At 39.9% G+C, this 25,558-nt stretch overlaps 1 protein-coding gene, 1 long non-coding RNA gene and 1 other non-coding gene across 5 annotated transcripts in view; 2 read left to right on the top strand and 1 right to left on the bottom strand.

Moving 5' to 3' along the window:
* LOC141378654 (uncharacterized) overlaps positions 1-25,558 on the bottom strand; it is a 62,152-nt gene that overhangs the window by 17,042 nt on the left and 19,552 nt on the right. The window lies entirely within an intron of this gene.
* LOC147846445 (monocyte chemotactic protein 1B) lies at positions 412-24,478 on the top strand. 2 transcript variants are annotated; one of them, XM_087241232.1, is made up of 4 exons: positions 412-819; positions 1,019-1,130; positions 1,273-1,390; positions 24,267-24,478. In XM_087241232.1, the coding sequence occupies exons 1-4, from the start codon at positions 753-755 to the stop codon at positions 24,270-24,272; spliced, it is 303 nt and encodes a 100-aa protein (XP_087097358.1). In that variant the 5' UTR covers positions 412-752; the 3' UTR covers positions 24,273-24,478. The 2 variants fall into 2 exon arrangements, with proteins under 2 accessions (XP_087097358.1, XP_087097357.1); XM_087241231.1 differs by lacking the exon at positions 24,267-24,478 and having other exon boundaries at positions 732-819; positions 1,273-2,480.
* On the top strand, positions 12,500-13,246 carry LOC147846446 (uncharacterized). The gene is made up of 3 exons (XR_015478825.1): positions 12,500-12,588; positions 12,765-12,850; positions 13,204-13,246. It is a non-coding gene; the product is annotated as an uncharacterized LOC147846446 (long non-coding RNA).

Genomic DNA, 25,558 nt, shown 5'->3' on the forward strand with positions numbered 1-25,558 from the left:
CACAAAGAATACAGAAGAACTGAAAATTAAAATCCCTCCAACGGCATGTTCCATCACTCAGACCACTGGGGATTTATTTATGACTTTGATGACTTTTACCCTACTCTGTTCATGAATATAGTCTGTCTGCACCTAAAGCCCCTTTCAAGTCATGTCTTCCACTGAGCCCCCAACTAACCACAAATAAAAGTATGGTTAGGTTGGTGCTATAAAAAAAAAAAAAAAATATATATATATATATATATATATATATGTGTGTGTGTGTGTGTATATATATATATATATATATATATATATATATATTTCAATAAGTCTAGTTAGTAAAGGTCAATTTTTAAAAGAGTGAAAATCTAAAACTGTGGTCACCTTAGTAATATATTTGGCTCTTATTTTGTGAATAAAGTGACCGATGAGTAAAAACTGACAGTAGAACTTCTGATCACTCTAATTCCAAAAGAAATTACTCTAATTTCACCACTGAAATTTCACATGTATGCAAAATAAATAATGATTTCTGTTCCCATGCTGGTCATTTTTTATCTGTTAATCACTTTGATTAGTGAAGATTTGTCATCACAGCTTTTATTCTAGTCTGTGTGTAAATCAATTACCAGCTCAAAGGCATCTTTTCCACTGGACATCACTTGTGACCACAAGTACTACAACGTCAAGCAGGTAGGCAGATGGGTGGTTTCTTCCCCATATAATAATACTGTCACATCTTGTTGATCAGACTAGTTTGATGAATCAACATGACCAGACAGATTTTCACAGCTTGTGTTTTGGTGGTCATTTTGGGGTCCATCAGCGTGTTCGCAGGTACATTTATATGAGATAAACAGAGAGTGAAGTTAAAGGTGGTGTTAATGTGGTTGAGTGTTTAGCTCGAGTGGTTTGGTGTACACCTTGCCCTGAATAGGAGAGAGAAATAACATACAGGAACTTCCAATCAACGTGAAGTATGAAACACAGACTAACCGTAGCTTTTAATTTGTCTGTTTTATGTTTGAATCTACAGATGGACCTCCAATGAGTTGTTGCCTCAGACTTAGAGACAGAAAACTGCATTTGGACAAAATATTGAACTACAGGATACAAACTGAAGATTTGTGTCCGATAAGAGCAGTCTTGTAAGTAAAATACAGGAGCAAGAGACTCCTTCGTTGACAATCATTGTAATATGAAGTTACTTTAGGTGCATAATAAGTGATGACAACAGCCAAATCAAATAATAATGAGCACTAATAAGAAAGTATCACCCTCTATTTATAGATTCCAGACGGTCGCTGGGAAGACGCTCTGTTCTGATCCTGAAAGTAGCTGGACAAAGAGTGCCATGTGGAAGGTGGATGAGGAACAGAGGAAGCTCAGAGGACAGATTCCTGAAGCTGTAGAGGGAGCTTCAGTGGACGGATGCAAAGGAAGAGAAGATCCAATGACAACAGCAGAAATGCCACTAAATAGCAGAGTGCTGCTCACAAAAATGCAGACGACTAAACAAAAGAACTCACAAACAACTGCAAAAGCCCAAAAGGAAGTCAAATAAAAAAGATCAAAGGAAAAAAAATGGTAATTTTAAATGGTTTCGCCATTGGCCAGTTTTGTTTATGGTTTTTTGTAAGATATGAAAAATGAAATTGTTGTTGACATTTTGTTTGCATTGTAAAACTAATATTTTTGAGTAACTAATAGCTTTACATACTTGTGAATGTTTTTTGTTTATTTATTTAAGGATTTGAAATGCATTGTGGGACTTTGATCTGTTCTGGCATTTTTTTGATATCGAGAAGTGGGCCATGTGCGTAAAGTGCAGTACTGATATGAACACAATAAAGTTTGTGTTTTTAACTTTGTACGTTTTAAAAACATGATCAAAGCTGTGAGCAAAAGTTCAAAAAGTAAACAAGTGACAATATCAGGGTTCATACACATTTTATTACTAAATTCCATGACTTTTCCACAATTTTTTCAAGACTTTCAAGTAAATTTTCATGACCTAAAACAACAACAAAAAAACGTGTTTTGGCCACAATGACTTTCATTCGACTGAAATGTAGAACTTGTGCTGATATGATATCTTTATGAGAGAGAGAGTACATACATGTATGTGTTAATCTTATTCAGTTAATGAAATTATCAATGTTGAGAGTAACATTACAAGTAATGTGAAAGTAATGCTTTACTTTAAAATATAAGTGATAATATTTCAGTTACATTTTTAAACATGTAATGTGAGTAACGTTTTACCTTAATTAGCTTTTTTTTTTAAAATAGCTAAAATTTATGTAGTCAAGTTGAATCATGCACTCAGTGAGAGAATGGGCTTCCTGTTTGAACTGACAGAAACCAAAATGGCAGGCCAGTTTTCAGGAAATCAGTCAGCCAATAAATTGACTCGGGTTATGCTCTAGTTTATTATGTTTACTGAATTCTAGTACATAATGTCAAAATAAATAAATTGTTTGTTTGTTGGTTCGTTTATTGGTTTGTTGGTTGGTTCGATCATTCTTTCTTTCTCATTCTTTTTTTTTCTTTCTTTCTTCATTCATTTTCTTTTTGGCTTAGTCCCTTTATTAATCTGGGGTCACCTCAGCAGAATGAACTGGAGAAAACCCATGCGAACACAAGGAGAGCATGCAAACTCCACACAGAAATGCCAACTGACCCAGTCGGGGCTTGAACCAGCGACCTTCTTGCTGTGAGGTGATCGTGCTACCCACTGCGCCACTATGAGACCCATTTTTCTTTAATCTTATAATGTTAATAACAACAGTCCGATAATGGCAGAGCAAACCATTCCAAACAAAGGAGTAGGGGTGAAATAGTCAAATACAAAAACTAAAAACATTTGATGCAGCTTCTCCTACTGCAGTAAATGCAGTTTTTACTATTGATATTTAGCACCAGTTAATCAGGAAGTGACGATTTTGTCCAAGCAGAATCATTTGTCCAAGGTGGCAGAGAAACAGGTGTCTTTGGCAACATCAGTAACATTGTTATCTGAAGTAGATGACGCAAATAAAGACAACAACAATTACTATTGTTTAAAGGTGGGAAAAAAAGCAATTACAATTGCAATAAACCGACTTTAAGCTTATTTTGCTGGAAAAGCTTAACAATTTAAACTTTTGATGTCTACATAACGAAAATACCAGGATAAATGAATGACATCTAACTATAATGAGTGAATCATGTGATAAAAGTAGTGAAAAGTCAGCATTTTAGCTTCTCTCAGACCATTAGTTTTGCCATGGTATTTCCATTCCTTTTTTGTGTGGTGAATTCAGTTTTGTATTGTTTTCATAATTCAATTAATTAAAATAAATGTATTTATGTAAAAAAAAAAAAAAAAAAAAACTGGGGATGTAAACATATTAAAGGGATAGTTCACCTCAAAACAAAAAATTCAGACATCATTTACTCACCCTTGACTTGTTCAAAATCTATTTAAGGTATTTAGAAAAATGGTGGTATCTCCTACCATGTACTTTTCTTCTATGCTAGTCGAAGGATCCCAGCAACCAGAATTATTCAAAATATTTTCTTTTGTTTTAAAACAAGAAATAAACTCAAAAAAGTTTAAAACTAAGGAGAAAATAATAATAAGCACATATCTGGATTAACTATCCTTTTAACTAATTTTGTATAATTCTTCTATTGTGTTTTTTTGTTCAGTGAATCAATATATATATATATATATATATATATATATATATATATATATATATATATATATATATATATATATATATATATATATGGCGAAGCAGTGGCGCAGTAGGTAGTGCTGTCGCCTCACAGCAAGAAGGTCGCTGGGTCGCTGGTACAGGTGAATTGGGTAGGCTAAATTGTCCGCAAATTCATCAGAGTTAAATTCTATGTGTTGAAGCATTTCAGAGTAAAGTGTTGACGTTAAAGAGTTAGATTTTGATAAATGAATATAATAAGAGTTAGAATTTATTTTATTCAGTGCGAAATCAAGGAGTTATCTTTTCAACACTTGGTGGTGTTATTTCCAACATCCGGGAATTCATGCAGCCGCAGTCACTGAAGAATTTTCCAGACGCCATTTTCCATCTGAGGTTTAGAACAGCAACTGGTGAGTCAAACTACCTAAATGTTGGTATTTACTGATTTTCTTTAAGGAAATACAGTTGTAAACATATTGTTAAGTTAATAACTTTAGAATGGAGTGACAATTTTAAACTTCTGCGGTTCATTCATGTTCGTTTGTTTATCTAGCTTAACTGCATTACTATTCACTTCTTTTCGAGAATGTTTTTATAACTTATATGCTCACGCATACATAGTGCATAAAAACATCAAAAGTACATGTTCAACACATTTCTGTCACGCTTAAAGCCATTTTGAGCATTGTTACCCATCTGTAAAATAAAATCGACACTTCTCCTTTAATTCGAAGCAAAGTAGCGAGGGAATCCCCGGAGCGCCTAGCCTACTCTGCCCGGATGCTAACGGCGACACAGAAACTCTCCAGAGCTTATGGAAACCGTCCTAAAACATATCTGGTGAGTAAATGAACATATGCTTACTTGTAAAAGGCTTCCTGACTAAAACATATGATTGTTTGTTTTTCGTGCATATTAATTTGGTTATTTTAAACACCGCCGCCCCTTTTAAACTGGGTCATTCGTAGCCGTCCATATACCGTTAGTCCATAGACTCGTGTGATAACGTACTTGAATTATATTAAGTGTTGACAACCATTAAAGTCAGAATGTTAACATTAATGTCATTAAATGACTGCGTTTGCACTTTCTCAGACATTTAACGTTACAGAAGTCTCCCGGAAGTTGCGGGACTAACGTTAACGTTATCCCGCAAATGCACAGAGACTCCCAGATGCCCAAGTAGATGCCCGCAAATGAATGATAATCTCCCGGAAATCGCGCGTCTCCCGCCCGGTCATTAAACTGCACACCCCTCTTCACGGCGTCCCTCCCAGCTCTTCAGGTACGTCGCGCGCAAGTCACCCCCTGCTCTTCAGGTACTCATCTCTCCCAAGTGTGCCGCAAGCCTGCGTTTGAGTGAAGGTCTCGGCGGTTAGATCGCCCCCTGGGGGCTGGCTGCAGTACAAGTCATAAAGCCCGCCTCCTCCGTGTTAATGAAGGAGACTTGAGCCCAAATAAAAAAAATGTATTACACTTGCAATAAAATGTCCCGAAAGATGGTTCTGGTCGATTAAGGCACTGGTTATTGTGCTGAAATAGGTGCAGATCTTCATTTTTGTAAACAGTTTGTTTTTAGCAGTAATTTAATGCTGGGCGTGTCATCGTGATTGACAGCTGTGATTGACAGTTTCTCAAAGCAGCGCGTCTGAGCTTCGGCAGAAGACTGAAGTGTTATTTTTCGATTTCTGTATTTTACCATGACAAAATGAGTTCAGCAGTAAACTATAGTTCCCCTTCGGGGGGAACTTCAGCACTATAAGTGGATTTGATTGTAAAATCCACGCATTGGGAGGTTCGGTTCAGAAGCTACTCGTCTGAAAGAGTATTGAACGGGCCAATTAAGAATGAATTGGCAGCGCAAGCCTGCGCAGGTGAGCGGCATAAGCAATCAACTGAGTATATAAGCTCACCTAGCGCCAGCAGACGCTATCCTTTTCGCTTCAGAGACTTTCTGATCGAGTCGATGAGGGTTCCTCCTGCTGTGACCAGCGATTCTGAGCGAACGAGAGCATTCTCCCGGTCCAGAGTGTGTACACGCAGTGGTAGACGGTCGAGCTGGGTTTCTCCCTTGCCTGGCATTCTTTGGGTCCGGTCCTCCAGAGCGGTGCGTATAAAGTTGCAAACTTCACAGAAAGAGCAACACAGTCGTGCAGCACGTCCTTATCAGGACGGCGCTCCGACTGTGCGTTTCTGGATGCGGTGGTTTCCTGTCCTCGGATGATGGGCGCGGGCACTGCGTTACATGTCTGGGGGTCCAGCATGTTAATGCGCTGCTCGCGGGCAGTTCATGTCGTCATTGCGATGCCATGACTGTTGCGCAAGATCGCGGTTAGCCTTTGCAAAAGGGCGAACCACCCCAGTTGTCCCCTGCTCTGCAGCGGGCACTCGGGCAGATCTGAGGGTTTCAGCGAGAGATAATCCGTCGCCCACGGGCCCACGGACCTCCCGCTCCTCTAAGCGCTCCATCCAAGCTTCGGGCGGGGGAAGCGATCCGTCTAACAGATGGTAGCCCTTACGCCCGATGACACCGGAGACCAGATGTCCACCGCGGCATCGGAGGGTGGGTTTTCATTGTCCGATGATGATCCAGACCCGCTCGCCCCCTTCGGGCTGGTGAGCGCTGTCACTACGGATCCTGAAACGGACATGTTAGCCGTGCTTTCCCGGGCTGCTTCTAGAGGGGCGTTCCCTTCTTCCCGGAGGTGCACAGTAGGCTTACGCGGTCTTGTAAAGCACTTTTTTCTGCTCGTGCTGCGTGTTCCTCCACCCTAACCACTCTTGACGGTGAAACAGCCAGGGGGTATGTGGCGATTCCTCAGGTTGAGTGCGCGATGGCGGTAAATCCGTGCGGCGCCTCTTCTTGGCGGGGTCCGCCTCGTCTCCCATCCAAAGCCTGTAAGTTATCTACCTCCCTCGGAGCTAGAGCTTACATAGCTGCGGGCCAGGCTGCTTCCGCCTTGCATGCGATAGCCACCTACCAGCGCTACCAAGCGCAGGCGCTGGCCGAGCTGCACGAGGGTGGGTCCAACCCAGGCTTACGAGCTTCGCACCGCCGCCGACTTAGCTCTTCGGACTACTGAGTCCGCTGCGTGTGCGTTGGGGAGGACGATGTCCACATTAGTGGTCCAGGAGCGCCACCCCTGGCTGATATGCGCAAAGTCGACAAAGTCCGCTTTCTTGACTTCCCCATATCCCCAGCCAGGTTCGGCGACACTGTCTGTGAATTCACCCAGGAATTCAAGGCGGTGAGAGAGCAGTTGGTGGGTGATGTCTTATCGGCGGTCCGTAGCCCGCTCCGCCCGCCGTGCCATTCATACCTGCTCCTCGCCGAAGGCGCCCGCCTACGAGAGCTGCTCCGCCCCCGCACACGCCTCCGGCGAAGCGAGCGCGTCGGGCACCTCGGAAGCAGGCAGCCCCCCTGCCCAGAACGCCGCTAAGTCCGGCAACGGACCGCGAAGCGCCCCTGGGACAGGCCATCTGGAGAAGAGGGAACTTGCTCTTTCCCCGCTGGAGGGCGGGGCCCCATTTCCAACGGCACTTTTTACTGCCATGAAAACATTATGAAAGGGCACTTTTCACTTCCCCAGATGTGACAGCCCGAAATCTGCCAGTCTGGGACGCTATGCTTTCTAGCTTGCAGATTCGGTGCGTTTCGCCAGTGGCTCACGAGCGCTGGGAGGACGGTCTCCTTTCTCCCACCCCTCGAGCCTCCCCTCCGGAGCTCGGGTTTGGAGTGAGAGCAAATATCTCACCTCCAGCTTTTCCGTGGGACCCGCGAGCTTCCCGGATCAGCACACCCACTCCGCGCTGCCCCACTGCTGGTACGTCAGCGATTGTAGCGATGAGTCCATTAGCGAGAGCTCTGCCTGCCTGGTTAGCGCGGGCCAGCTCTTCGCGGTGGCTCATACGCACAATCAGACTCGGCTATGCGATTCAGTTCGCAAAACGGCCCCCCAAGTCACGGGTGTGTATTCACCAGGGTCAGCCCCCTGTCCGCCCCTGTCTTGCGAGAGGAGATTGCTGTCCTCCTGGCGAAGGATGCAATCGAGCCGCTCCCTCCAGCCGAGATGGAGAGCGGGTTTTACAGCCCACACTTCATCGTGCCCAAAAAGAGCGGTGGGTCACGGCCAATCCTAGATCTGCGCGTTTTGAACCGCTGCCTGCACAAGCTGCCGTTCAGAATGCTCACGCAGAAGCGCATCCTCTGGTGCGTTCGTCCTCTGGGTTGGTCTGCAGCATTAGACCTGATGGACGCGTATTTCCATGTCTCCACTCTTCCTCGCCACCGACACTTTCTGCGGTTTGCGTTTGAAGGTCGAGCTTGGCAATACAAAGCCCTCCCCTTCGGGCTCTCTCTGTCTCCGCGGGTCCTCATCTGCATACTCGATTTCTTTACGACTGGCTGATTTTTGCCCTCTCTCGGAGCAGTTGATTATGCACAGAGACAAAGTGCTCTGGCACTTCCACCTGTGGGGGTTTCAGGTCAACCGAGAAAAGAGCAAACTCGCCCCCGTGCAGAGGATCTCTTCTCTCTGGCTGGAGTTGGACTCGGTCACCATGGCAGCGCGCCTCTCCAGAGAGCGCGCTCAGCTGATGCTGTACTGTCTGAGAGAGCTCGACAGTAAAACAGTGGTCCCACTGAAACTATTTCAGAGGCTCCTGGGGCATATGGCATCCGCAGCCGCTTCATGCCGCTCGGATTATTCTATATGAGACCACTTCAGCACTGGCTGATCACGATCGAGTCCCCAGACGCGCATGGCACGCGCGCGCACACCGAGTCTCTGTTACTGCGCTGTGTCGCCGCGCCCTCAGCCCTTGGAGCGACCCCTCGTTCCTACAGGCCTGGGTGTCTCTAGAACAGGCGTCCAGTCTTGTTGTCGTTTCAGCAGACGCTTCCAACACGGGCTGGGGGGCTGTGCGTTGCGGGTATGCGGCTGCGTGGAAAGGTACCCATTTGCATTGGCATATCGCCTGGAGCTGTTGGCAGTGTTCCTCGCTCTCCACCGTTTTTTTCCGGTGCTGGAGCGGCAACACGTGCTGGTCAGGATGGACAGTACGGCGGCGGTGGCGTATATCAGCCGTATAGGGGGTATGCGCTCTCGCCGCATGTCTCAGCTCGCCCGCCGTCTGCTCCTCTGGAGTCATCCGCGGCTGAAATCGCTGCACGCCATTCATATTCAGGCAAGCTCAACCGTGCAGCCGATGCGCTCTCACGGCAGCCTTGGTCCTGGAGAATGGAGACTCCACCCCGTGTCTGTTCAGCTGATATTGGCGCGATTCGGGGAAGCCCAGATCGATCTGTTGCTTCCCCCGAGATCGCTCATTGCCAGTTGTTCTTTCCCTGACCGAGTGCTCTCGGCACGGATGCACTGGCTTACAGCTGGCCTCGGGGCACGTGCAAATACGCGTTTCCCCCAGTGAGCCTGCTCGCGCAGTTACTGTGCAAGGTCAGGGAGGACGAGGAACAGGTTGCTGGTTGCGCCCCTCTGGCTCAACCGGACCTGGATGTCAGAGCTCTCCCTCGCGATAGCCCTCCCCTGGCAGTCCCTTCGAGAGAGCACCTACTCTCTCAGGGACAGGGCACCACCTGGCACCCTCGCCGATCTTTGAAGAGATTTTTAGACGCGAGGAAGACTTAGGTAACCTCCGATTGCGGTGGCTAATACCGTCACTCGGGCTAGAGCCCCCTCCCCGAGCGCGCCTATGCCCTGACGTGAAGTCTATTCACTGAATGGTGTGTCTCTCGCTGAGAAGACCCCCGTAATTTGCCTGATCAGCGTTGTGCTTTCTTTACGCCGAGAGAAGTTGGAGAGCAGGCTGTCGCCCTCCACACTCAAGGTTACGTGGCTGCCATCTCCGCTCTCATAACGCGGTGGCTGGCAGCACCGTGGGAACGCATAACCTCATCATCCGGTTCCTCAGGGGCGTTAAGCGAATTAATCCACCCCGCCCCCTCTCATGCCCTCTTAGGATCTCGCCCTCGCTACACAAGCCGCGTCAAATCCCTTCGATCCTCGACTCAGTATCTTTCTGTCCCTGAAGACAGCTCTGCTGGTCGCGTTGATATCGATTAGAGGGTCGGGGACCCGGAGGCATTTTTCGGTCAGTGACTCGTGCCTGTAATTGGGCTGGCTTCTCTCACGTCCTGAGACCCCGCCCGCGATATGTGCCCAAGGTTCCTACCACTCCGTTTTAATACGAGGTAGTGAGCCTGCAAGCGCTGCCCTCGGAGGAGGCAGACCCAGCCCTTCTTTATTGTCCAGTTCGCGTTTTGCGTATTATCCGGACCGCACTCAGAGTTTAGATCATCTGAGCAGCTCTTCGTCTGTTATAGCGGTCGGCAGCAGGGAAGTGCCGTACCGAAATAAGTTCCCACTAGATTGTGGATGCCTTTCTTACACTATCAGAGCCGAGATGAGCCGCGTCCCCCGAGAGCGCGTGCGCACTCCACTCGGAGCTTCGCATCCTCTCTAGCGCGCGCACGCGGCGCCCCTCTAACAGACATCTGTAGAGCTGCGGGCTGGGTGACACCCAACACATTTGCAAGGTTTTACAATCTGCGAGTGGAGCCGGTTTCCTCAAGGGTATTAGGTAACCCTTGGTGATTGAGGAAACAATTCGGTAGGGTGTTGAAACACGCTTGCTGCGCCATTTTCCCTAACACGGAGATATGTGCGCCTTTTTATCTGTCAGTAAAGTTCCCCGTCAGGTGAGCCCTGCAGATTCCTCCGTGGCCCCCAGCACTGACTCAGCGGAGGAGTCACTTGCTGGCCCACTACGTTGTAGGTCTGCCCGCTGGTCAGCCCGCGTTTTGGCTAAAGGTGCCTGCTATGCGTGATCCCCACTAGGCGATCCCATATGCTTATTCCGCCACGGTTAAGTCCCCCCCCTGGGCGGACCCGTGTCTTCCCTCCCCGCTAACCACTCTTTTGCTATGCGTACTCCCCCTTTTTAGCGCTAGTCCATATGTAAATTCTGCCATCTATCCCCCCTTGGGTAACGGATGGCCTCCGCAGCGTCCTCCCTATCGGGATTGCACGCTTCCCAACGTACTGTCGTATTTTCCTAGAATTATCTAGATGCTCACGACTTCCCAAAAAATATATATAAATCCGTAAAACTTCTGTTGAAGTAGGATAAATTAGGGCCAGGGACACGTTGGAGGACCGCGCCCCCCATGATGTGGGTGCGTCACGCTTGCTTGACTATCTCCTCATCGGGGGTGTTGGTAAGGTGCAGTCATTATGGCGCTTTCAATGGGCTCCCAATGCGTGGATTTTACAATCAAATCCACTTATAGTGCTGAAGTTCCCCCCGAAGGGGAACGTTCGAGGTTACTAAAGTAACCCTTCGTTCCCCGAGGAGGGGAACGGAAGCACTATACTCCGTCGCCATAATGACTGTCCCTTAGCTGTTGAAAGTCTCTTCAGCTTAAAAAGGATAGCGTCTGCTGGCGCCAGGTGAGCTTATATACTCAGTTGATTGCTTATGCCGCTCACCTGCGCAGGCTTGCGCTGCCAATTCATTCTTAATTGGCCCGTTCAATACTCTTTCAGACGAGTAGCTTCTGAACCGAACCTCCCAATGCGTGGATTTTACAATCAAATCCACTTATAGTGCTTCTGTTCCCCTCCTCGGGGAACGAAGGGTTACTTTAGTAACCTCGAACGTTTCTGACATACATGATCCTGGTGGAACACTGTTTATTCGCTAAGGTCAGGGCTTTTTTCGGGCTTTATTAGTTTGCTGATACACGCCTAACCACCCAGATAGCAAAATACACTCGAGCCAGTTCTAGCTAGATTCTAGCCTGCCGGAGACTTACCGCTCAGAGCTCAGACTGACTACCTCTGCTGGACCTACTCCGGATGCCTGGACTCACTGCCCGTCCGATTCCAGCCCGAGTCAATCGAGCCAGACGCGGCGGCCGAGAGAGCCGGCGCTGCTGCATGCGAGCTGGAATCAGCCCGCGACGCCGCGAGTAGGATATGTGCGCTGCGGCCTGGAGCTTGCGCGATTAAATGTATAAAACTCTCATATTTGTTAACGTTATTACATCCATTTGTGTTGATATGACAGCAAACGCATGCTGAGGAGTTCGGGGGGCGTGGTTGATTTTACATAAAGCGTTTGGTTGGAAGCTCGACTCCGCTCATTTTCGCGGCTCCTCCTCTGGCTCCATTAGACAATCCTTCTGCGCATGTCAAGGCTCCAATTTCAGCAGTCTTTTGCGACAGTTTGTGCCCGTCAAGCAGGCGTTTTGCCCTCAAGGCGTTCAATGGGAAAAGGGGCTGTCGCGTCGTCCATATTTTTTACAGTCACTGATCTCTCCCGCTACCTCCCGCAAATCAACTCTGTATCCCCCGAAAATGACTTTTCCCAACTCGGGATGTCTGACGTTAGTAAGTTAGGCTATTTCTGTAGTCAGGAACATCTTAGTCAAGCTTTTTCTCCCGCATGATATTGTGCTTAAAACTAACGTTATAGGCTAAACTTAGCATGTACTGTACACAACATTTCCGTTTTATTAAAGACAATTTAGTGCGTTGTAAACAGCCACCTGTCTGTAAAATTAATCAACAATTCATATTTGAGCAGCCTAATGATGATACAGGTTTGATTTGTAGATTTATTATCAATAATCAACATCTGAATCAAAAGATATCTGAAAAAGTGTGAGGCATACTTTGTGATGTTCTTCTCTCTTTTTTTATCTGAAGGTTATGCATATGTGTTAGATACTAATTTTTTGTTGTTTTTTAACAGCCACAGTACTCTATATAATAACACAAGACTCTGTGACGGTGGCTGATTAGAGACGGATGGTGTATTTCCAGAGTTGGTGAAATGACCAAGCACACCTTCTTGGTCATATGTGGTGATAATAATGAAGGTATGTTTGATAAAGTTTTGTATTTGTTTCACAATAAGCTGAGAGGGTATTAGAGCATTAAAGAATAACGAATGACATGAAGGTGATAAGTTTTGTATTGTGGGTGAACTGTTACTTAAATAATGTTTTGCTCTTTGCTTTGCACTTTTCCTCTTCTGCTTATCCTTATATTTTAGATTATATTTGGACCTGAAACATCTGCTAGACTCCAGGAAAGGTGGCGTCAATACTGTACCTGAAAGAGCCTAACAAGTTGAATCTGGTAAAGAAACACACACATACACACACACACACACACACACACACGCACACACACACACACACACACACACACACACACACACACACACACACACCCTTACAGAAAACTTAGTTTATGAATATTTTTTACACTGTGGCCAATATTTTGGGGAAGTCAGCATCACTAAATGATATAAAAGATTTTAAGCTTTTCTAAATTTTGCTCCAAGTGTTGTGTTAAATTCAGGATTCTGGACAGACAGCTGCCTGTTTTTCCAGTTCTGGTCATAGTGGTTAACCTAATTGTTTTTGGAGATCCAACAGTGATGTATGTGTTTTTTTTTCTACTTTTCCATATCCTGTCACCTCAACCAGCTGGGAGAGTCAAGTTGTGGATCATCATGTAGATTTTCAAAAGGTGAGTTTAGATTTCTTGAATGTTTTATTTACTTTAAATGTTTTTAAATATATCATAGAATTTGATTGCAATTTGTTTTCAAAAATTTTTCTTAGTCATGCTGGAATCTTAAAGAGTTCTTAGATGAGCATCACCCTATATCCGTGTATCAGGAACCACCAGACGAACGATCAGCTACTACATCGTCATGGATAAAAAGGTCACCCTGTGGCTGGGAAGGAACAAGGAAACACCAGAAGTGAAAGATTTGCAACCCAAGTTGTTTAAAATGTAATTTCAGAAGAAAACTATGCGTTCAAAAGAAAACTATGAGTGATGATATACTGAACTTTCAAATTGCTCTGATGAAACACTAAGTTTGGACCAAAGGACTGAAACAGCCTTTTTGAGCACTGGTCATACATATTTTGTTGATACTGTCTGTACTAATAAAACATTTAAAGCATATTTGACACTGTTGCATTTTAAAAACTGAATGAATTGTTGAAGTGGTGAAGTTCAAATAAAATGTTTTTTCTTTTGTAATTTACAGTCTATTTGACCTTTTACCATATTTACACTCAAGAGAGTTGAATAAAATAACAATATATTACACCAGGCGGTGTTAAATATAGTTACATTTTTAACTCTGCCCAGAGTTAAAATTAATCCTTACTTCGGTGTCAATGTGCCAACCCTTTTGAAAGTGTTGATTTAACTCTGTTTTGAGTGGACCCCATGAGACACTTTCAAAGTGTTGAAATTAACACCCATAGAGTTGTTTTGGGTCCCCATATTTTGCTGTGAAGTGTATGAGTGTGTGTGTAAATGTGTTTTTGGATGTTTCCCATAGATGGGTTGCGGCTGGAAGGGCATCCTCTGCGTAAAAACTTGCTGGATGAGTTGGCGACCGGTGTGGCGACCCCAGATTAATAAAGGGACTAAGCCAACAAGAAAATAAATAAATGAATGAATATATATACATAAAACAGTGCAAGGGTATTCTAAGCCAAAACTATAGTCAAAGTCTGGTCAGTGAAGGTCAATTTTTAAAAGAGTAAAAACTTAAAGCTTTGATCACATTAGTAAAATTCTGGACACTTTTTATTGTGAATAGTGCACCTGAATAAAGCACAGCTCAAGTCACTTTCAAAAACAGCTTTCATTTGGTCAACATCAGGAATTTAAGTGCAATAGTATCTGGATACAGCCTTTATGTTGCAAGCTGAGATTGCATATCTCAGCAATGTCAGATACAATGCACTTAGTGCAGCTAGTGACGTAACTGTGAGAGGTAGAGTTTTTGGAGGGGTTAGGTGAGCCAATAAATATATATATATATATATATATATATATATATATATATATATATATATATATATATATATATATATATATATATATATATATATATATATATATATATATATAAACTTGCATGCAGATCAGATTGCACCTGCACCACCTCTCTCTTTACCTGACCAAAATGAAGGCCTGTAAGAACTAACAGTAGAACTTCTGATTACTCTAATTCCAAAGAATATTTAAAATGCTATGTTATAATAAGGCATCGAAAATAAGTCATTAAATAAAAAAAGATTACAACATAAAAATAAAAAATTATTTATAAATAAGAGACACAAGGTGTATTATGTGATGTTCTTTTGCAGAAAATTATTATTTTTATTATTATTGTTGTTGTTATTGTTGTTGTTGTTGTTGTTTTTGCTGTTACAGTTCTCATTTGTCTCAGAAGCACACACACAATCTGTGTATTTATTTTTAACCATGAAGATGGTATACTGCTCTGGCTTATAAAGGAAGGAAGTGCTACCAAAGCTCTCACTTACAACTTCAATTTACAGGTTCTCTGTATATCTATTTCTTTCTTTGAGTAACAGCAGTCAGTTTCAAAGTAACTTTAATTGATAAAAAGTTTGGATTTTTCCTCCATTGTTTCACATTCGCAAAAGTGAGCAACAGAATAAGATGAAGTTCAACCAGTTTGCTGCTTTTCTTTTTTCTATACAGTGGGTGATTTTTGGCAATGAACAACAAGTCTATGGTGAGATACGACCATTTCATTTCTGAAGATAAAATTACATGTTTTGGCTCCAATGTCTTTCATTGTGTGTAGATCAGTTAATGGAACAATCAGCTATAAGGGTAGTGCATTACAAGTACCATTAATTACATAATTATATTAATTTTCTAAGCAATGAGTAAAGTAATACATTACTTTAAAAATAAGTAATAAAATTTAAGTTACTTTAAAAAAATAATTAGTTACTATAGAATTTAATAAATTCGCTTTTAAAAAATAAATTGTTAAAAATAAAATAGCGTAGTCAAGTTGAATAATGCACTAAATGAGAAAATGTACTTTCCATGTGAACTGACAGAAATAAAGATGGCAGGCCACAGGTTTACATTTCAGCGATGAAGATGTTCTCAATAATTTTAATGCATCGAAGTAAATGAAAAAGGGGAATGTCTTAATGGACATTGATTTTACTTATCCAATAATACAAAAAGTACAAAAGTAGCAAACACATTGCTTTAAACTTTGAATAATCTGTAAATACGAGACATAAAGCTCTGGAGTCAGAAAGTTCTTCGAAGATACCATTATCATACACTATTATTTTTTAAATGTGTTTTTTTAAGGTAAATAAAGGTGTAGGTTATACAGTGCATTATTAATTACAGAGCTCCTCTGTTAAAAAAAAATAGTTCAAGTAAGTAATGTAAAGGTAAGTAATGAAAAAGTAAATCAAAAGTAAGTATTCAACACAGCAAATTCATCAGTTAGATTCTCGGTTATCTATTCAACACTTCGTGGTGTTATTTCCAACATCTGGGAACTCATGCAGCCCCAGTCACTGAAGAATTTTCCTGACGCCATTTTCTATCTGAGTTTTAGAGCAGCAGCTGGTGAGTCAAACTACCTAAATGTTGGTATTTACTGATTTTCTCTAAGGAAATACAGTTGTAAATATATTGTTAAGTTAATAACTTTAGAATGGAGTGACAATTTTTAAACTTTTAAACTGTAGTTGGTCGTTTGTGTATCTAGCTTAACTGCATTATTGACTTCTTTTTAAGAATGTTTTTATATATGCTCACGCATACATTTTGCATAAAACCATCAAATATACATGTTTAACACATTTCTGTCACGCTTAATGCCATTTTGTGCGTTGTTACCCATTTGTAAAATCGACACTTCTCCTTTAATTCGAAGTGCTCTAAACCTGCTCTAAACTAGCGAGGGAATCCCCAGAGCCGTCTAGCCTAACGTTACTCTGCCCGGATGCTAACGGCAACACAGGACGGTTTACATGAGCTTTGGAGAGTTTCTGAAACATATCTGGTGAGTAAATCAACATATGCTTACTTGTAAAGGGCTTCCTGACTAAAAATATGATTGTTTGTTATTCATGTATGTTAATTTGGTTATTTCAAACACCGCGGCCCTTTTAAACTGGGTCATTCGTGGCCGTCCATGTAACGTTAGTCCATAGACTCGTGTAATAACGTACGTTACGCTTGAATTATATTAAGTGTTGACAACCATTAAAGTCGGAATGTTAACATTATTGCGTTTAAATGACCGCGTTTGCACTTACAGACGTATACGTTACAGAAGTCTCCCGGAAGCTGCGGGACTAACGTTATCCCGCAAATGCATAGAGACTCCCAGATGCCCAAGTAGATGCCCACAAATGAATGATAATCTCCCGGAAATCGCGCGTCTCCCACGGAGTCATTAACCACTTTGCACACCCCTCTCCACCGCATCCCTTTCAGCTCTTCAGGTACGTCGTGCGCAACTTACCCCACCGCTCTTCAGGTACCCATCTTTCCCGCTACCTCCCGCAAATCAACGCTGTATCCCCCGAAAATTACTTTTCCCAACCTGGTATGTCTGACGTTAGTAAGTTAGGCAAGTTCTGTAGTCAGGAACATCTTAGTCAAGCTTCTCCCGCATGATATTGTGCTTAACTATAGGCTAAACTTAGCATGTGTACACAACATTTCCGTTTTATCAAAGGCAATTTAATGCGTTGTAAACAGCCACCTGTCTGTAAAATTAATCAACTGATTTATATTTTAGCAGCCTAATGATGATACAGGTTTGATTTGTAGATTTATTATCAATAATCAACATCTGAATCAAAATATATGTGAAAATATGCAAGGCATACTTTGATGTTCATCTCTCTTTTTTTTTTAATCTGAAGGTTATGCATATGTGTTAGATACTAATGTGTTGTTTTTTTAACAGCCACAGTTCTCCATACAATAATTCAAGACCCTGTGATGGTGGTTGATTAGAGACTGATTGAGATGGTGTATTTCCAGAGTTGGTGGAAGGATCAAGCACACCTTCTTGGTCATTAGTGGTGATAATAATGAAGGTATGTTTGATAAAGTTTTGTATTTGTTTTACAATAAGCTGAGGGTATTAGAACATTAGAGAATAACAAATGACATGAAGGTGATACGTTTTGCATTGTGGGTGAACTGTTCCTTAAATAATGTTTTGCTCTTTGCTTTGCACTTTTCCTCTTCTGCGTATCCTAATATTTTAGATTCTATTTGGACCTGAAACATCTGATAGACTCCAGGAAAGGTGGCGTCAATACTAGACCTGAAAGGCCCTAACAAGTTGAATCTGTTAAAGAAACACACACGTGCGCACACGAACGCACACACACGCACGCACGCACGCACACGCACACACATACACACACACACAGGTTGCAAAAAAAATAAAATAAAATATATATATATATATATATATATATATATATATATATATATATATATATATATATATATATATATATATATATATGAAGAACAGTTTCTGAAATTCATAATTTATGTTTTGTTTTTGTTTATTTACTGTTTTTAATTGTGTACAAATTGCAGCATTAATCTCCACTTGGTCAATTATTGATGTTGAAACTTTTATTTGACTTTTTTGACGTTTGTGTAGTTTTTAATATTATATTGTGTAAGAAATAATATAGAGGGAATTAAGTCCATAAACAGACAGAAAGTGTTCATGCAGTTTATTACAAAGTTTTTGTACCATAATATACACCAACCAAACCCAGATCATATAAAGTTTCATTTCAAACTATTAGAAATGTCATTAAAAGTAACTTTTTAAAGTCAATAATTGTTAGAGAAAAGGTCAATATCACACTATAGAATTTTAAGCTCCTCTAAATTTTGCTTCAAGTGTTGTGTTAAATTGAGGATTCTGGACATTTCTTTAGATTTCTTTTATGTTTCATTTACTTTAAATGTTCTTTTAAATATATCATAGAATTTGATTGCAATTTGTTTTCAAAAATTTTTCTTAGTCATGCTGGAATCTTGAAGAGTTCTTAGATGAGCATCACCCTATATCCGTGTATCAGGAACCACCAGACGAGCGATCAGCAGCTACTACATCGTCATGGATAAAAAGGTCATCCTGTGGCTGGGAAGCACTTCATTCACAGGACATGCTTGATGAGATTTCCTAGCTCCAGTTTGTTTTCACACAAGTTTCAGCATTTATACCTTCTTTTAAACTGCTGTGTTTGATATGGAGGAACAAGGAAACACCAGAAGTGAAAGATTTGCAACCCAAGTTGTTTAAAATGTAATTTTCTGAAGAAAACTATTTGGTCAGAAGAAACCTAGGAGTGACGCTATATTGAACTTTCAAATTGCTCTGATGAAACACTAAGTTTGGACCAAAGGACTGAAACAGCCTTTTCGAGCACTGTTCATACATATTTTGTTGATAATGTCTGTACTAACAAAACATTTAAAGCATATTTGACATTTTGTTGCATTTTAAAAACTGAAAGAATTGTTGAAGTGGTGAATGTTTTCAAATAAAATGTTTTTTTTTTTTTGTAATTTACAGTCTATTTTACCTTTTTACCATATTTACACTCAAGAGAGTTGAATAAAATAACAATATATTGTAGTAAAAAAATTACACCGAACACCATAACATTTATTTTACACCAGGTGATGTTAAATATAGTTACATTTTTAACTCTGCCCAGAGTTAAAATTAACCCTAACTTCAGTGTCAATGTGCCAACCCTTTTGAAAGTGTTGATTTAACTCTGTTTTGAGTGGACCCCATGAGACACTTTCAAAGTGTTGAAATTAACACCCATAGAGTTGTTTTGGGTCCCCATACTTACCATATAAAGTACCTAAGTAACACAACTAATTACTTTTTTGGGGAGTAACTCAAAATTTTAATACAATACTTTCAAAAGTAGCTGGTTATGATTGTAACACTGGTAACACTGATAATGATTACTCGTCTCAATACTATCATGTGCTTTTCCAACAGGTAATACAAGTCCACCAGGCTGCTGTCTTACTGTGAAAAATATCAGAATACCGGCTTTTAATATTGTAGGTTATAGCATACAAGAAATTCCACTATGTTCTATCAAAGCTGTCAGGTAATTTCAAGTCATCATGTTATATTATTATTTGGCATTTTACTCAGTTCAAAAATAAATGGGTGGATACTTCAATTATGTATGTTTTTCAGATTCTACACCAAGAAAAACAGAGTTATTTGTTCAGATCCAAATAGTGACTGGGCTAAGAAAGTAATTCAGCAATTGAGTCCGACACCAGCTCTCAAAAAAGCCCTTCAGTGCTATACAAATTCAATCCAAACTACAACAGCGACACACAAAATACCAGGAACACACAGTGATACCAGCACAGCTGTACAACCAACAGTGACCATAATCAACACATTTGAACCAGAGACCAGCTCAAACATCAACACATTTGGACCAGAGACCAGCTCAAAAATCAACACATTTGAACCAGAGACCAGCTCAAAAATCAACACATTTGGACCAGAGACCAACACCAACAATTACTTTTGTTTAAAGAAGGAAAAAAAAGCAATACACTTTTGTATTAAACAGGCTTAAAATGTATTTTGTTAGAAAAGCTGAAGCTGAAGTGCTGAACAAGCATTCTTCATTCTCTGTTTTGTCATGGCATTTTCATTCCTTTTTGTCTAGTGATTTGAGTTTTGTATATTTTTGTCATAATTCAATCAATTAAAATAAATGTGTTCATTTAAAAGTAACTAACTGGTGATGTACACATATTAAAGGAATAATTCACTCAAAAATGAGAATTTAGTCATCATCTACTCACCCTTGACTTGTTCAAAACTTATTTGAGATACAGTATCTAAAAAAAATGATGGTGGTACCCACTGACTTCCATTGTATTTGTTTATTACTCTGCATTTAACTAATTTTGTATAATTTATCTATTGCTGTGTTTTTGTTTTTGTTTTTTTGTGTTCAGTGAATCAAAATAAAAACAAAATTATTTTTAATAATGTTTTTGTTGGCATATTTGTTCTTGTTTTGAGAAACAGTTGAAAAAAAAACAGTGCAAAGGTCTTCTAGGCCAAAACTTTGGTCAACGTCTTAAAGTCTAGTCAGTAAAGGTCAATTTTTAAAAGAGTGAAAACTTAATGCTGTTATCCATTCATTCATTCATTTTCTTGTCGGCTTTTCTTGTCGGCTTAGTCTCTTCATTAATCTGGAATGAACCGCCAACTTATCCAGCAAGTTTTTACGCAGCAGATGCCCTTTCAGCCGCAACCCATATCTGGGAAATAATGCTGTTATCACGTTAGTAAAATGTTTTTTTTTTATTTTATTTTTTTAATTGTGAATAGCAAGTTGAATAAAGCACAGCTCAATTAACTTTCAAAAACAGCTTACTTTTGGTTAACATGATCAATTTAAGTGCAATAGTATCTGGATGCAGTCTTTATTGTGCAAGCTGAGACAGGGTCTCTGCAGATAACATGATGTCAAATTTAAGACTTTTTAAGACCTTTTTAAGACCATTAAGCATTAAATTTAAGACCTATATTGCAATATCAAAAACATGCGAGAGAAAATGTAAAAGCACAAAATTAGGGGTAAAATAAATGTATTTAAATTGAACAGTACTAAAGACAGGTTAAATACACCATTGAACTACAGAAAGAAAAAAAAAAACATCTTAACGCTGATTTATACTTTCGCCTGGCGCCGCATCGCACACCTCACAAAACCGATGAGGCTTTTATACTTGACGCATTCGCCATTGAGATATTTTTTTTAAATGACAGGGGGTGGTCAAAAAAAACAAAGTAAAATCAGACGAATAAAAAGAAAATCATTATCATTGAAGATGTTTTTGGGGGCCCCTTTTTTTTGTTTGGAAAAACCTGAGGGATACGGTTGTTAAAAGTTTTACAAACACTTTCCTCCTTTCCCATGGCTGTTGCAATTTCTAGCCAAGAATTATTGGTCATCTGGTTCTCCCTATGATCACACAATGACGAATCATAAAGATGTCAGTACAGACAGACGTACCTGTTTCAGACAAAATCTCTTCAAAGTGTTTCATATTCAACTCAAATCAAATGCGGCACCGCGCGAACTGTTCGCGAGTCTTAAAAAATTTCATTAGCTCCGCTATGGCGTTATTTCACTGACAAATGTTGTGAGCGCAGTATTACAAGTCAAGAGTGCATTCATGTAATACGAGCGAGCGAATCTCTTTTCTCATGCACCGATTTCCCTTGTTTGTGGACAAAACTGCGTGCGAGCTCTCAAATATATTACGCTGCTCACATGCAAAATTTCTCACTCTCAAATACGCACTGCTCACGCACACATTTCCTTGCGCGCTCTCAGTACGCTGTTCCCTCTTCCTTTCGTGCTTTTTTGATGATTTATATTAGTACACTATTTCTTACCAATAACCAAAATACTAAAATAGATTTCCATATTACATGTTTAATCTAATAAAACATCACATTTTTGGCTGTATGTTATATGATGAGATAGTTCCAGTTTCAAACACTTAAAGACACAGATAATAGTTTTATTTTAAAAACATTTATTATATTGTGCTTCCGACAGATTGCACTATTGTGTTTTTCTCTTCTTTTTCATTCTTTTATATCACATTTTACCTGTTTTTATGTTTTTTTTTATGATTTTTAAAGTTTTTTATTATTTGTTTTTATTTTTATTTTACTTGTTTCTTTTATTCTTGTTTATGTAAAGCACTTTAAATTGCCACTGTGTACGAAATGTGCTATATAAATAAACTTGCCTTGCCTAATCATCCATAAGGTGCATACTAATAAAAAAAAAAACAACAATACTTAAATATAACTAACACAAGCAGAAATGTAACAGGTATTATAGGGTAATAAAGGTATTATAGCCTACTGTACTATTCACTCTTCAAATAAATGGCACTATCAATCCCATTTTATCACTAAAATAAAGTGAACTAGTGTCTGCTGTACAGTGTTTTGTAAAGTACAGTAAAGTGCTTCAATTTATCTGTTGTGGTAATACTATAGTTGCTATGGTAACACAACAAGTGTATTATAAACAAACTACCCAGTACTTTAGTTTTTTTTTACAATATAGGGTATATTATTCTACAATTCACCACACTTTACTGTAGTAAAACTACACTATTTCATTTTATCAGTTCACTATTCTTAATACTACAGTATGCTGAAGCATCTCTGGAGAGCAAAAGCACGAACAGAGTCCGACGGAGTGAGAGCAGATCATTCGCACGTGAGCAGCCAGTGTTTTGAGAGGTCGCGAGCAGTTTTGTCCACGAACAGAGGAAACCGGCGTGTGAGCAGAGATTCGCTCTCTCGTATTACAGCGCTCCCGACTTATAAAACTGCGCTTACGACATTTGTCAGTGAAATAACTGCATACTCTGCCAGCCGAAATCATGTCACGTGCACTCAAAGCGAACTTCCTCAAACAGCGATAACGTCACATTCGCCGCGCGCACTGAGTTTAATAACAGAAAGCTGATTGGCTAGCGCAAGTTGATCTTTTTGTAGTTGTAATACCGCAAATTACAATTGGACTAGTGAAATAAAGAACTATAACACCCCAAAAACCTAGCAACAACAACAAAAAAATAATTGCATCTACAGTAGCATTGGATGCAGCTCAGATTGCATCCTGCAACAGGTCTGTAGACCCCTCTCTTTAAATGACCAACTTGAAGGTGAACGAAAACTGGCAGGAGAACTTCTGCTCACTGCAATTTAAAAGGAAATGATTGAATTTCACCACTCAAATTTCACACATACGCAAAATAAATAATGATTTCCATTCCCATGCTGGTCATTTTTTATCCATTTATCACTTTGATTAGTGGAGATTTGTCATCACAGTTTATATTATATTAAGTCATCTTTTCCACTGGACAGCAACACTTGTGACAAATGCTACAACGCCAAGCAGGTAGGCAGATAGGTGGTTTCCTTCCCCTATTAAAATCGTCACATCTTGCTGATCAAACTAGTTTGATGAATCGACATGACTGGACAGATTTTCACAGCTTGTGTTTTGCTGGTCATTTTCAGGTCCATGAGCATGTTTGCAGGTAAATTAATGTGAGATAAACAAAGAGTGAAGTTAAAGCTGGTGTTAATGTGGTTGAGTGTTTAGCTTGAATTGGTTTGGTGTACACCTTGCCCTGAATAAGAGAGAGAAATAACATACAGAAACTCTCAATCAACGTAAAGTATGAAACACAGACTAACCGTAGCTTTTTATTTGTCTGTATTGTGTTTCTATTTACAGATGGACCTCCAGTGAGTTGTTGCCTCAAACTGAAGACCGCATTTGGACAAAATATTGAACAACAGAATACAAACTGAAGTATTGTGTCTGATAAGAGCAGTGTTGTAAGTAAACTAACAAGAGGCTGCCTTCTTCTTAATTGATAATCATTGTAATATGAAATTACTCTGTCCATAAAAAGAGATGAAAACTAAATCATAATGAGCACTAATAAGTATCCATATTTATAGGTTCCAGATGGTCGCTGGGAAGACGCTCTGTTCTAAACCTGAAAGTAACTGGACAAAGAGTGCCATGCGGAAGGTGAAGGAAGAACAGAGGAAATTGAGGGCTGGATCCTGAAGCTTTAGAGGGAGCTTCAGTAGACGAACGCAAAGGAGGAGAAGATCCAATGGCAACAGCAGAAATGCCACTAAACAGCAGAGTGGCAACAACAAAGCTGACGAGTAAGCAAAAGAACTCACAAACAACTGCAAATGCCCAAAAAGAGGTCAAATGAAAAAGATCAGGAAAGAGATGTGTTAAAGGAAAAACATGATGATTTTAAATGGTTTTGTCTAGGCATGGACCTGTATAATATTCAAACGGTATGATAACCTTGGATAAAAATATCACGGTTTCACGATATCACGGTATTGTGCTCTAAAATATATTATTTTTAAATAGATAAATAAAAAGATTCATAATATTTTGGAACAGTAAACACAAAATAATTCAAATAAATCACTGACTTCTGCTGTCTTCATTAGTTTCAAAAATACTGATTTCTTTATAAATTAAAACAGCATATTTGGATATATTTTCTGCTGGAGATGCAGTTGTAAATTTTGGCGGTTTTAAAACCTTGACTTTTCCAAACTGCGGTAAACCTTAAAAATGGTTATCATCCCATGCCTAGTTTTGTCATTGGTTAGTTTTGTTTATGGTTTTTGATATGAAAAATTTAATTGTTGTTAAAAATGTTGCTAACTTTTTATCTGCACTGTAAACTTCATTCATTTAAAGATTTGAAAAGCATGGTGGGACCTTGCATTGTTTTATATATATATATATATATATATATATATATATATATATATATATATATATATATATACATATATATATATATATATATATATATATATATATATACATATATATATATATATATATATATATATATATATATATATATATATATATATATATATATATATATATATATATATATATATATATATATATATATATATATATTATCTTAAGTTGCACAGGTATATTTGTGAGAACATAAAAATATACTGCATAAAAATATACTTTTTATCTTATGGCCAAAATCATTAGAATATTATGACATTTTGTAATTTAAAGGCAATTTTCTCAGTATTTACATGTTTTTGAACCCTCAGGAATTCACAGCTCACTCAGGGTCTCAAATTGACTCTCAGTTGTATAATATTCTGCAATTAAGTTCTGATTCTGATTAATGCAGTTCATTTGAGTAAGTGTGATCACTGATCAAGACAAAAGATGCAACAGAACAGACTTCTACAGTATAAATAAAAAATTACATTTAAATGTATGTGACAAAAAATGTTACATGACGCGAATCCTCATCAATATCCTCATGTTGTTCTGTACAGTTCAATACAGG

The sequence above is a fragment of the Danio rerio genome, chromosome 2, assembly GCF_052040795.2.
Source record: "Danio rerio strain M-AB ecotype USA chromosome 2, GRCz13ab, whole genome shotgun sequence".
NCBI lineage: Eukaryota > Metazoa > Chordata > Actinopteri > Cypriniformes > Danionidae > Danio > Danio rerio.

What these genes read in the sequence shown, in the direction of transcription:
- LOC147846445 (XM_087241231.1), top strand. Translation starts at nt 753, where the DNA reads ATGACCAGACAGATTTTCACAGCTTGTGTTTTGGTGGTCATTTTGGGG. An exon ending in GTCCATCAGCGTGTTCGCAG is followed by an intron (nt 820 to 1,018) that starts GTACATTTATAT and finishes TTGAATCTACAG; the next exon opens with ATGGACCTCCAATGAGTTGT. An exon ending in TGTCCGATAAGAGCAGTCTT is followed by an intron (nt 1,131 to 1,272) that starts GTAAGTAAAATA and finishes CTCTATTTATAG; the next exon opens with ATTCCAGACGGTCGCTGGGA.